The sequence below is a fragment of the Uloborus diversus genome, chromosome 2 (assembly GCF_026930045.1).
Source record: "Uloborus diversus isolate 005 chromosome 2, Udiv.v.3.1, whole genome shotgun sequence".
NCBI lineage: Eukaryota > Metazoa > Arthropoda > Arachnida > Araneae > Uloboridae > Uloborus > Uloborus diversus.
The window spans coordinates 197944376-197958064 of record NC_072732.1 but is presented as its reverse complement, the minus strand read 5'-3'; the positions used below and the strand labels follow the sequence as shown (position 1 = coordinate 197958064).

Sequence of the window (13689 nt, the reverse complement as noted above, 5' to 3'; positions counted from 1 at the left end):
CTGTAAATACCTTCTCAATAAATTGTGTGTAGCTTGTACCTATAAGCTTTTAATCCTCATAATTAAAATATAAAATTCAGAGAAAGAAGTTATAATATCATTTATGCTTAAAGATTAATTACCCATCTTACGATTTGGTGGAAAAAATATGAGTAAAAGCAACACACCCAAACCTGTTTTTGTGCGGTTGTTTAAAAAAAATTGCTCAGAATTACACTATTAAGCACTTGTTTTAAAGATAGACTAGTCAATTGAGTTCCAATTTGTGTGAAATTTTCATAGACCGCACAAAAACAGGTTTGGGGGCATTAATTTAAGTATTTTTCTGCAAAAGAGTTGCTTCATAATGTATGACTAATTTATTACTGATGAACATTTTTTAATGACAGAACTGTATGCTAAAGACTTACACTACTATGACTTTAACATACAATGCAGTCGGTAAATTAGTAAAGATACAGATATTTTAGAGATTGTAATAGAATGAAAATATATTAAAAAGGCTGGTCATTAAAAAGATAAAACAGTTGCATTAATTTTGATTAAATAAAGAACAGCAAGTACAATATTTGTTCAAAGAGAGATTTGACAAAATAAAACAATGGTTTAACTGATAAACATACAAAGTGTTTACTACAAGGTCTTTACAGTTAGTTTAACCATGAAAAGCAAATGAAAGATACTGTGATGTCAATAATTGAACTATCAACAGCAAAAAAAAGCAGCAAAAGGATAAAATCATAAGTTGGAGAGACTCATTTAATAAAATTTTGAAAAAAAAGTTAAAGAAGATGCTTTTTGCACTGAGACTGATATGAGAGGACTAGTGCACTCACAATGGGATGTGACTCTAGGATACGATATGAATACAGTAGCACCTCGTTTATCTGGATAAAATTTGCCGACTTAAAAAAACATATATATGTTCATACCGATAATCAATTCAAATTATGACAGCAAGTGCTTAATTGTAACTTTTTTGTGGAGAAAGGATTAGCCTGACCGTTTGATCGTGCTTCATTCAAATACTACATGTGTTTGAAACAAAAGACAGTGGATCAACTCTTAGTTTAGAAATACTGATAAAAAATATTTAAATTTTTTATTGTCCTACAAAGAATGCAACATAACTTTGTTCCAAAACATGGTTTTTTGATAATAAACGGCAAGTCAGCTTATTTAAGGATGTTTTGCTTATGATCGAGACTTTTAGTTCTCCGCACTAGGTTTTGGTCTCAGTTAGTCTGGATAAAAGAGGATGTATTTATTGTACAGTAGAGTCTCGAAGATCCAAGACTCTAAAGTTTGAGGTTCCGCTTAATCCAAGGTGCTTCATTTATATTTTAAATTAAATTTCTTAGTCGCCAAAAAAAAATATTTTCATTAAAATCTGAAAATAGAAATTTTACTACTGAAAAACTAATTAACAATCTACAGTAAATAATAAAAAGACATTGAGAGGTTTGTTTCAACAACTCCCAAAGAGGCATGAAATTTCATCGACTACAAGATATGTATTATGACTACAAGATATATATTCGGAGATGCCCTGGAGATAATAACTTGATACGCAAAATTTACATTGACTTTCAACAAAGAACATGTTAACATCCCTTTTGGCATATCTGATTGCAATAAATAAAAAAGGAGGTGCACAACTCGACGCCACAGAAGTTTCATACACAAAATTTTAACCTTTTACTACTAACCATTTTTGTGTTGTGCAATATACATACATATGCTCACACTCTGAAAGATACAGAAAACTCGTCGAAATGGTTTCAGGCACAGTCAAAATGCATGTTTTAGTTGCCTAAAACTGTGCGTACATAAATACATACTGATATCGTGAAAACTTAAGTCAAAATTCGTTTAGACGCCAATAAAGCGTAAATTTGAGTAATAAATTTTTTGGGAAGAAAATACATTCTCTTCTTTGTACAAGGAAGTAAAATGTACCCCTCCTTATCTCTTCCGAATAGTGTCAATTTTCAATCTAGAAGAATTTTCCGGATAATCCGAGTTTTCAGTAATCCCAGGAGACATGAGCCCCAATTAACTCGGATTTTCGAGACTCGACTGTACTTGTTTTTTTTAAAGGTATAACTGAGATTATACTTACTAAAGTTATCTTTCATTATCTTGTTCTCTTTAAAATTTCTAGCTGGGTTTAAGTAAGTCAGATAATTATCATTTGAGGCAGGGAAAAATGGATCATCAGGATTAGGAGCCAAGTGACCGTTTTTGAAAGATCTCAGAGCATCTGATTCAGATTTAGTACGTCCATATATTACGCTTCCATCAATCCAGGCAGTTGCAAGGTTGAACTGGAATCATATTAGAGATTTATTAAAAGTTATAAAAATTTGGCAAAAACTAACAATATATTTAAACCCGCAGGCATGACCTGAATTTTTCTCAATACTTAAACAAATATTTTAACTAAAACTACTTGAAATTATAATGGCTAGCAACACTAACAAAAAGGAGGAGTGAAACATCTCAACTCTTGAAACGAACAAAAATAAAATATAAACATATGACATAACATCTATCAGCATACATTGACCTCACATCTTTCTCCCCTTGATCTTGGAATGAGTGCAGTATAATTGTCCTTGACATATTATTTATAAGCATATCATCAGGGTTCGCCGATATATATCATTTGATATATATAACGATATATATCCGATATTTATTTTGAAAATATCATGATAGTTTGATATTTTCGATATTTAATTTTTCAACTACGGTATTTTTAATAAAAAAATTATATCAATTGAAATAATATTGTTCATTTATTATGAAAAATAACCAAAACGTAATGCACTAAGTTTTTATTATTTATACATACATCATTAATACAGCTAAGTAATATAATATTCCTTTTTTCTTTTATATTCATTTTTATTATTAGTAATGTAACAATTTTAAATCATATTAAAAGTACCAAATAAAATATTAAACGTTGGTCAAAAAAAGAAAATTTCTTATGACTGTGCACCAACTAATGCAAATTTTTTATTTCTTAAATCATATAACGGTGTAAAAGTAGCTAACAGAAGAAAAATGAGTAAAACAGCTAATGCTTAATTAATTTCATTAAAGTTGACAAAAATGTAAAATGAAATATTAGATATAAATAATGAGAGAAACCTTACTTTCAAGTCTACATATTTTAATAATAATGTAAGGAAATAAACAGTAATTTGGGGATGCATTTATTACTTTGAAGTCTTAAGTTCATGGTGATTGAAAATATCAGATAGGTATCAAAATATCCTATATATATATATATATATATATATATATATATATATATATATATCGGATATTTTTGATATTTTTGAAAATATCATGATATTTTCGAACCCTGCATATCATTTATAAGTATACATTTTGTTTTCAATTATTTTTATTTTATTTCAACCAAAATAAGATGATCTTATTTCCTTTATTATCTCCAAAACTGAATTAACAAAGCTCTGATGATAAGCAATTAAAATAGGACTCTGATTCTGACGTGCAATATTACTACATTGCACAATCATTAACACATTAAATTACTTAGCAGTCAAATTTTGGTAAGAAAAGCAATAAGAAAAACAATCTTACTTGTTTTCTAGGATTATTAGATGACTGCCCACTTTTCTTGTCATAACTGGACCGAATAAAGGGCATTTGCCTGAGACCCGTTTGATTAAAATAATGTCCTTTAGGAATATCGATGCTGAAATAATCTGGTGGACAAGCTGATCTTCGAGTATCCAGAATTTCTTCTGCCACCAACTGCCCTATTATTTAAAAAAAAAAAAAAAAAATAGCACATTATAGCAAGGAAAAAAAACATATTTTATAAGAATAATAGTCAACTAAAAGCAAGGTTAGAAATAAGCAATCGTCAGGCGTGTTTTGTGAGCAATAATTTTATTTTCACACCCAGATTTCTAAGCCTTCATGCTAAATTTGTTGCCAAAACTTTTAGATTAAGTTTAACGTTTTCTTTCTCCGCCTCATCACAATAACAACCCACAATTGATATGAACAAAGTAAAAAAACGCTTCTTAATTTTGAGGTTTTAAAATTGCCCACCCGCATTACTTCTGTTTATAGTTCTGTTTAAAAGTGAAAAAAATCAGTTATTTTGGAGTCCCTAACTTGTTTATTCATTAAATCCACTCTTTTATTAAAAAAAGATAAAATCTTAATGGTTATTCTTTTCCTTGCAGAGCTGATTTGACAGTTATAGTTAGTAAAATTTTTCTTTTAACAAGAATGCTAACAGCATAATTGTGGTACTCAACAACATTTTTTTTTTTTTTTACGTTAATGATAGTCATGTAGGTAAAGGTTTTGAACAATATGATCCATACAAAAATTCTATAAGTGAATCAATATGAGCTATCTAGCCACCTATGATGGTTAGATTAGTAACATCCAGAACATCAAGCTCCCAGTGCAGCAGATACTGTCTATGGCAGAAATTTGGCAACTGCAGTGCTTCACATAATTATGACGTCATATATCTTTATGAAGTTTATGGACTTGACATGAAAATTAAAATATATTGCCAAGTTGGTAACGTTTGATCATTCACGTTAAATCCAAAAGTCAATCAGAAGCACCAATCAGTAAAACAACGTATTTCATAACTAATCTAACAGACGTAATAAATAAATTATGATAATAAAATCTAGAAAGTACCCTCTTCCCCCTCCCCATTTTCAAAACCAAACTGATAAATTTAGGTGGTGGGGGGCGGGGGTAATTATCGAGATTTTTTTAAAGTTGTTTTTCAGTATTAGGTTATTCCTAAGTTTTGCGACAATTTTTAAACAACGTGTTTTCTTAATGGCATCAATTTGGAGTTAGTTCATTTTTAGTGTAAGTTCTGAATTTGTTACCTCCAAATAAGTTCCTTTTATAACACATATGAACAAAAAGAAAAGGTGCCCTAGCATCAAAATGGGCCAAGACAAAGTGGAAGGAATGAATTGTTTTTTTTTTTTTTGCATGATTTTTAAAAAATTTTTAAATGTGAAATTGTTTGCTTTACTTTTGTATTTTTTTTTAGAAAAGAAAACCTGCGCAACAAGAGGGGAGGAGGGGGAATTAAAATTCTAAAAACATTCTGTCAAGCAGAGATGATAATGTTTAGGGTGCTTGAGTGTTTTTTTGAGGGAGTGGCAAATATAGAAGATCAGCAAAAATTACGATTATATACTTTCTGTTAAAAGCAGGGGGAGGGGGTATAATAGATGGAATGGTTACTTTCAGGTTTTCACGACATATTTACACTAGGACAAGTTCCAGCTAATCTTTAAAAAACATTTAATTTTTAATTATTTTATCATTTAGTATGATAAATTCTTTTTGTTTATTTTTAAGCAAAAATTTTGAATATTATTTAGTGCAAAAGAGCAATATTTACTAAATTATTACTAATGAGACAATATCCGGATTGATGAAAAATTTTTAAGGGATATAAAAAAAAAGAAAGTTATAATTTTTGGACGTGTTTTCGTAACGTCGTAGTTCAAGGCTGTATTTCGTAGAAACTACGATTTTTTCGTAGCAGTTGGAAACTCTGTATATAGATACGGTCGGATTGTAACACATGCTAATTCCCTAGTAACATAAATTAGCACACATTTTTGCTCATATAAGTATGTCTTACCAAAAAAGGCTGATAGTACATTTTTTCCAGTAACTGAAGATTGTTGGTGACCATCACATTCGGGAGTGCTGTCCATAATCTGGTCACTAATAACAAAAGGATTTGAACTTCTGTTTGCAGGTAGATATATCCCTCCTTGATATGCTGGAGGCAACAAGCGAATCAAAGTGCTTTCTGTAGGAAAATAAAATGATGTAGAGAATGTATGAACATGTAGAAAAAACATAAAAAGAAATCGTAAGATTGTATCGATGCTATATGAAGTATTTATATGGAGGATATAGCTTAAAGAAATTATTTTGTCATCACTAGAAAATAATGAGTTACAAATGAAAATTTCTAAATTTAAATAAATTCATACAACTTAGCTATTTTTCTTGTATGAGATTTGCTTGCAGTGAAGAAAGGCTTCTTCTAACTTGGAAATGTTTGCAAATAATTTTCACCAAACAATGCTGGATTTGTTACTCTATAGTCATTGAATAAGTTCACAAAATCAGTCTATGCAATGAAAAAGCATCTTTATTTTCAAAGCAAAAGAAAAATATAAAAAATAGCCTTTTTGACACAAAATACTTCACATAATTATTCATTCACATAAAACAAAATGTATACTGCACACAGTATAATATATTCATGTACATCTAGTCACAAGCATGCAGTTTTTTATCAAGATAATTTGAAACATCACAGTCAAGCTTCGTTCTCAAACAAATAACATTAATATATTTTCAGCAACCATTTGCTTTTACAAAACTACATTGTATCTACAGTTCCAAGTCATATATTATCTATATATTTTTTCCAGTAGTATACAAACATGTAGTCACAAGAAAATGAGAATACATTGGAAGCAATGGAACAGTACATCCAGTTTCAAAATTAAAGAAATTCTATTCATCATTTCAAAGAAAATGCAAAATCAAACAGAATAATACTAAGCATTTTGAAATAAAAACAACTAGAACAAGGAACAGTACATAGCGCTTTTTTTTTAGTGCACTAAAATATATGAAGACAGCATTTTAAACGTATTTGCAGAAACAGCCAAATATTTATGAAAAGAATTTTTGAAACATATTACCAGGATTACAGATCTTGAAAGTACGGTAATAAACTCTACAGTCAACTTATAATGACATAATTATATGGCATCCAATACTGAAGATTGTGAATCAATGTTTTTAAAAATAACTTTAAAAATGCATTTTAAATTATTATACTCACAAAAATTCAAAACTAATTTAAAGAAAGGAAAATTTTTAAATGAATACTGCCATGCTAACACAAAAGTCGTATCTGCACTTTTTGCCAAAATTGAGATATTGTCACCAGGTGGTTCCTTGTCAGATATTTTACCTAAATACAATGTTTTATGGTCATTTGTTAATGGGAAATATTTTGAAAAAAAAATTCGGAAATTTTTTTATCTGAATCAAATACATGGAGGCAGACAATATTAAATGGGAAATTTTCATTTTGAACTCAGCTGCAGATGCCACTTTTGCACTTAGCACAGCAGCATATTGGTTACCTGTTGTCAAGGTACAACAAAATAGATCGTCAGAGACAATGTTAAGGGGGAAAGCAAACCAAAGAAAAAAAAAATCTATGATTTTTGTATTATTTACATAAATAAAACTGACAGTAAAATTACATGCATATAAATATAAAGCTATATTGTAAATATTACAAAACATTTGAATGCATTAGTCCAAATATTTTGAGGCGTCAGACACCCCACCCTACCAGTGAAGGATTAAGATATCTTTTTTGTTCAACAAAAAAGCTAGTAACAATAATAATTAAAAAAAAAAAATCACTAGCATTTTTTACAAAACCTGAGTAAAAAATTTAATATGTCTTTGGTCACATAAATTTTTTATGCATCCTTGAGTATGAGAAATCAGTTATAGAGCTCTTTTTCACAAAATAGTATGTATAGTTTACATACTCCACTCTCTGGAGAAAGAAACAATGCTCAACTTTCACAAAAGGAAGTGTGAGTAAAAATGTAAACCAATGTCAGCAGAAAAGAAGTAATTTGAAACTGAATACAAAAATCAAAGTTTATATTAAAACAATAGATAATTTGAATCTATAAGATACATTTTCATGTTACTAGATATGTTGGTATTTTACAATAAATAAAACAACACATTTACTACAATGCATCAGTATTTGCCTCTATGTTTTTTTTTTTTTTTTTTTTTTAAGCATGATGCCTAGTTTTAATATTAACATTCTACAGAAGAATTACTTTACCATTTATAGAGAAACAAAAGAAAAAAAATCGAAAAAATGATGCAATAAACAATGACCATGTTATAATTGGGTAATTTATTATACCCAAGAAGTACGAACACTAAGGCAAAATTTGGAACAACTGTGTGGAACGTTTGGAGAATAAATTAATCCTATATACATAAAAGTGGAAGTTTATTTGTGTGTGTCTGTGTGTTAATGTTCCTTATATATATCCAGTTGTTTAAGTTGGAGTTTTGCCAAATCTAACATAGGTATCCTTTGATGCTCAGGAATTCATAGGGTAGTTTTTGTCCGAAACCCCCCAGATAGGGGGTGTTTTCTTATATAAAACCAGTTTACATCAGATAATTGCCAAATTTAGTAGGGAGGTCCTTTGGGGCTCGGGAACAGCAACAGAAAGTTGTACAGTATTTTTTATTATTATTATTACTATTCAAGTCTGATTGCTGAACAATGCATGACTGATGAACTGTGATTTGCGTCACTTGACACAACTTTAATTTTCGAGGTAGACCGTACAACACCAGGTAATACAGGTAGTAAATACATAAAATAAAATTAATCTGCAAATGTAAATTCATCTGAATAGAAGAAAACCTTTTTTTTTAAATCTAAAACCACTATAATACAAAACTTAAAATTTAGATTAACTGATTGACATTATCAGGAAAGTATTTTCTTTTTTTGCTTCATTTACAATAAAAAACAACTAATGATTAATTTTAAATTTTACTATTTAATTTAAATGTGCAATAAAATATTAAAGTTTGAGAAAAAAGTTTTTTCTTTTTTGACTGAAATGCCTGAATCATCCGATTAAAATGATTTTAAATTCAATTTCCTTTAATTCTTCAATAGAACTCACAACAGTTATTATTTTCATTAGGATTCAAATTGATTGTTACAGAAGTTTGGATTACCTACTTTACATATTTAAAAATTCTAGAAAAAAAATTGCATTGAACACAAATATTTTTAATTAAAAATAATATGAAGATCAAATAATAGGAAAGTACAGTAAAATACCTAATTTTATCTCTAAAAGTTAATAATTGATATTTAATAAATACCATACAAGAACACAAAAGTTTGAAACTGCCTTCAAAAGAACTGTGTGAAGTTCCAGTTTTAAGATTTCTCATCACATTGAACACATCACAACTACAGTTAAAATTCATGGCGGGCAATTGCTCCTTGAATATGGTGTATTCAAAATTTCAAATCATTAAAATTAAATTAAATTTAAAAAACAGCACTTTTAAAGTCAAGTTTGGCATTAAATATGAGGCCCTAGTATTGACCTTGAAAAATAATTAAACTTGCAAAAAACGATGAACTTTTATGTTTCCCAAAACATACACATATCCATAAGAGTCAGATAATGGAGGATTAAAAGGAAAAGGTTTTCCCATCCAACATTTTTAAGCTCTCCAGTAAATATGGCAAAAATATATCAATAAATGAGCACTTCAATTGTAGTTAATTCTTTTTTCACATAAAAATATCTAGAATACTAGCATACTTTATTGACAATCAGTTTTTTAAAAAGATAGTTATAAGCTAAACACTCTTCATAAAATATCTGTCAAAAATAGCACCCAAACAGACTACCAAGTAAAAATCAAAGCTTTGTTGAAGTATTGAAAATTCTATTACTAAATTGAAAAACTAATTTTTCAAGGCAACCTATTCCATTTAATTACTGAAACATGCACACAAATCACTTTTATTTTCTAGAGACATTTATATAAAAACATCAATGAAAAATAAACCATCCTTTCCAAACTTATACAGAAATTGCTAACTGTATTATACATAAATAGAGTAAGGAGTTTGAAATAGATTCACAACTTTTAAATACAGGCAGCACATTACACTTTGCAAAGGAGGACCAAAGCATACGGTATATACAAATCAGACAGGTATTAGAAGAATTCAACATTTTAAAGAGGAACAGATAACCAGTAGTGTACCTAGGGGGTCTGGCGCCCATGGCAAACTTAAGAAATTGTGTCCCCCCCCCCCACACACACAGAGCGTCTCGATGGGAAGTCACCGGAGGTCACTGTGACCCAAAAAAAATTTGGGGGGAACATTTGACTAATTGTTTCGACAAATTAGGAGACAATATTGTAACTTAAATATTCTTATTTTCTGTTTTAACATGGTTTTCAATGATGCCCTCTGCAGTAGATGTTATGTATGTGTATATGAGTACATACTCGAATTTTATCATTCGGTAAAATTGAGATTTCATTCAGCATATTCCAAATTAGTCCCTTCCCAAAAATTTTAGTTCTCCCCCTACCATTTCACACAAATTCAATAAAACCAATAATATATGCAATTTGTTAATAAATATAAATAATGTACTTTCTTGAACCAAGTGAGAATAAAAAAAAACTCTGTTCTGTTTATAACAATGTATTTATTATTATTTTTTAAAACAGATTCATTCAACTTTGAATAGAATTTGCTTCAAACCATTAGGAAAATGTACAATAAACATAATTTACACACTTAGTAAAAGAAAGAAACCCTATTTTTTTAAAAATAAAATCAAAGAATTTAAAAAATTATATTATGAGTAAAGCAAAGAAAATACATTGCTAACCTAAAATTGACTTAAAAACACGACCATTCACATACAGGAAAAATAAGAGTTTTATATATATTCGCTAATTAAGGCCTCCCAATATTTTGTTCAACTAAGACTTTATACTTAGCCTAAGAAAAACTATACACTTCAAACTATACCCAACGCAATGTCGCATGCAAGTATTTTTCTACTCATATGATCAATTTAAATTTTTTTTTTCAGTTGAAATGACGCCCTTGCTGCTGCGCCCCTGGTGAGAGCCACTGCTGCCAACCCCTAGTTACATTACTGCAGATAACTATGTTTTATACAGTAGTAATTTTTGGAACAGTAAAAAATACAATATGGCAGTGCCTGTTGTGACCTGACATTGCTTGCTGTAGAGATCGCCTTCAATTATGCAGCGTAAGAAAACAAAATAATTTTGTAAGAATTATGCTGAAAAAAAATCAAAATTGAATAACTAATTACAAAACTATCTTAGGAACTGAAATTTTGTTCAGATAATCATATAGTCATCTCCTGATTAACTGGGACTATAGGGGGAATGAATGCCTGGCTGAATAAGAGAATTTCTGAATGATCAAACTTAAGCAAATTTCATTGAAAATTTTTGAAAAATGATCCAAAATGTAAAATTGTACATCGGGAGATTGATTAATGCAGAAGAATGAAACAAAAAATTATTTTAAAAAAGTGGGGTATTTTAGTGTTTATCTAGATTTACTAATAATAAAAATTTACAGTTCAGCTTTTTTTTTTCTTTTAGTAATAAGGGATAAATTAGACATTTTTCTGCTTTTCGTTTGTTGTACAGCAAATTTTACTCTGTGCAAATTCTTTAACATCATTTCTTCGTTTCCTCTAATAAAGCTGCAACATAATTCTTTCTGCAGGTGTGCTACCTTCTTTTCATTCCAAATCTTTCAATAAATTCTTTGTGGGGCCGTCGCGAATAATCTGGTCCCAAGGTTAATCCATAGTTGACTGTATCATGTATTCAGGATAAAAATTTTCAAAAATACCTAGTGATCAGGGATGCCCTGAACTTAAATTTTTGGGAGGGGGGAAGTTCTCAATTAGTAGATGAAACCAAATTTAACTGAACAACTAAATATGATCATGCCAGCATACTTAGATCTAATGAAAAAATACATTATAGGCAAATAGGCATGAAATTTTTTTTGCCAATTTAGAGAAACCTCAGACAAAATGTGCCAATAAGTTTTTTTTTTTTTTTGAGAGAGGCAAACCTGTCATTTGGTCAATCGGGAGGGGGGGGGGGAGGATCATTTTACTCCTCTGGATTTTAGAAACACAATAAAATTAGGCATGTTTGTACATATTTTGTTCTCTATAAAATGTAATGAACACAAACCCTTATTTTTCCCGACCTAGCAAGACAAAAAAAGTATGAACTTTTGTGAAGAAACTACTTTTATAATTTAGAATTTTATGAAGTGGCAGCAAAATGGGCACAAATTGTGTCTGGATCCATCTATGGTGTGATAAACAACAAAATTAACTTTGTAAACTTTTTGAAAAATTATTCATTTGATAACCAACAGAATGAAAAATAAAGGTTTTTCTTTAGCTATCACACAAAGAATTTTCATAAATTGATACAAAAACAAATCACACAAATAAAATACTAATGTCATAACAATACTGAAAGTGGAAAAAATGAGTTTATTAACTGTTCAAAATGATGTGCAACGTACATTATATAATCCATTTAAATATCAAAGCAGTACAACTCAAGATAAAAATTATTTTAATATGAAAAGGAAAAAGAAGAGAAACTGAACATGAAATGTATTTTCAAAACATAAAAGGATGAAAGCAAATATTATTGCACTTTACTTTCAGAATTATTTAAAGCTTCTATTGATGATGTTGCAGAAAGATTGTGGCTTAATTCTCAATATTTTTATATACATAAGGTCCATCATTTTAACATTTTTCAGGAGAGGGGGGGGGGGATGATAATATACTCTATATATTTGATTGGTAAAAATATAACATGTACCCAAATGAAAATGACAATATGTTTCTAGAATCCAGGGTGGAGAAAATTGACTCCCCCTTTCCCCAAACTCCAAAATGAAACAGATATTTCAGGTAATAATTTGCAAAAAACCGGGTCAATAACTGATTCTAGTAATAAAATAATTATTTCCTTTGATTTTTTTTTCTTGTCTGGACTACAGTAACAAAAATTCATGAAAATTAATAAATGCAAAACAATAGGATTTCATTCAATGTTTGCCATAATTTAAGCATTTTACACAACACCTCAAAGTAAAGTTAAAGTAAATTTTGACTGATTTTGTTTTGCATTCCAATGCAAAGGTAATCTTTTTTATTTAGGATGTTTCTTCTTCATTCAAACATACTATGCACAAAACTTGGCAACATATTAATTTTGGACACATTTTAAAAATCAGCACAATATTTTAGAAGAACTTAACCCCTTCATTTTCTTCGTCTAAAATTAACTCAGCTTGGCCTTCTTTTTCTAAAGTTCCAAGAGCTTTTTTTAAAACTCCTAGGTCAAGCCCGTAAAACTCTTCATTAGTAACATCGTCTCCGTTTGTAATTTCATACAGCGTACAAACAGTATTTATCATGGCGTTATTTCCAGCCCAATCATAAATCATTTTACCCCATTCAGCAGGAGTTCTCCAAAACACGTAACATCTTTGCCGACCTTTATCCATCCATTCTACATTTCCTTGCTTTTGTAATTCATCCAACAACAAGTAAATCATTTCAAGATTCAATTTACGAGAAATCGATTTATTGGAAAAAAGGGCAGAGGACTGCGCTTCTGTGACATCTAGAGTGTACTTTTTTGACGTCTTATGATAGTCCAGTATCAAAGTTTTCCAAGCTTCAAACTGCTTGGCTCGGGTATCAGAATTGGGCTGAAGAGTAAAAAACGGAGGGAAATGATACTGCCAAGGCCATTCAAATTCAATATTTTCCATATTTCAAATATTTATTTAAGAAGAAACTAAAAACTTTCTTCGTTAGACGAGATCGGTTTCTTTCACATGATAAACAAATTACTACATAACAGTCACGGTCACGAAACAGAGTTTTCAATTTTCAAGGCGAAACTTGAGTTGCATAAATTCAC

General features: G+C 29.6%; 2 protein-coding genes across 2 annotated transcripts in view; both read right to left on the bottom strand.

Moving 5' to 3' along the window:
• The window catches only part of LOC129216752 (dual oxidase 2-like), a 76639-nt gene extending 64832 nt beyond the window's left edge, over positions 1-11807 (bottom strand). The window contains exons 1-4 of the mRNA XM_054850969.1: positions 11801-11807; positions 5681-5854; positions 3619-3797; positions 2123-2327 (exon numbers count right to left, since the gene is read on the bottom strand). Coding sequence (XP_054706944.1) covers positions 2123-2327; positions 3619-3797; positions 5681-5854; positions 11801-11807 — 565 coding nt within the window. The remainder of the gene's footprint in view (positions 1-2122; positions 2328-3618; positions 3798-5680; positions 5855-11800) is intronic.
• LOC129216234 (vacuolar protein-sorting-associated protein 25-like) lies at positions 6207-13594 on the bottom strand. Its single transcript, XM_054850433.1, has one exon. It carries the CDS (start codon positions 13535-13537, stop codon positions 13004-13006), a length of 534 nt encoding a protein of 177 aa, XP_054706408.1. The 5' UTR covers positions 13538-13594; the 3' UTR covers positions 6207-13003.
• Positions 13595-13689: the final 95 nt, after the last annotated feature.

Bases quoted from the DNA above. Each gene is read 5' to 3' on its own strand.
- LOC129216234 (XM_054850433.1), bottom strand. From the start codon at position 13,537: ATGGAAAATATTGAATTTGAATGGCCTTGGCAGTATCATTTCCCTCCG.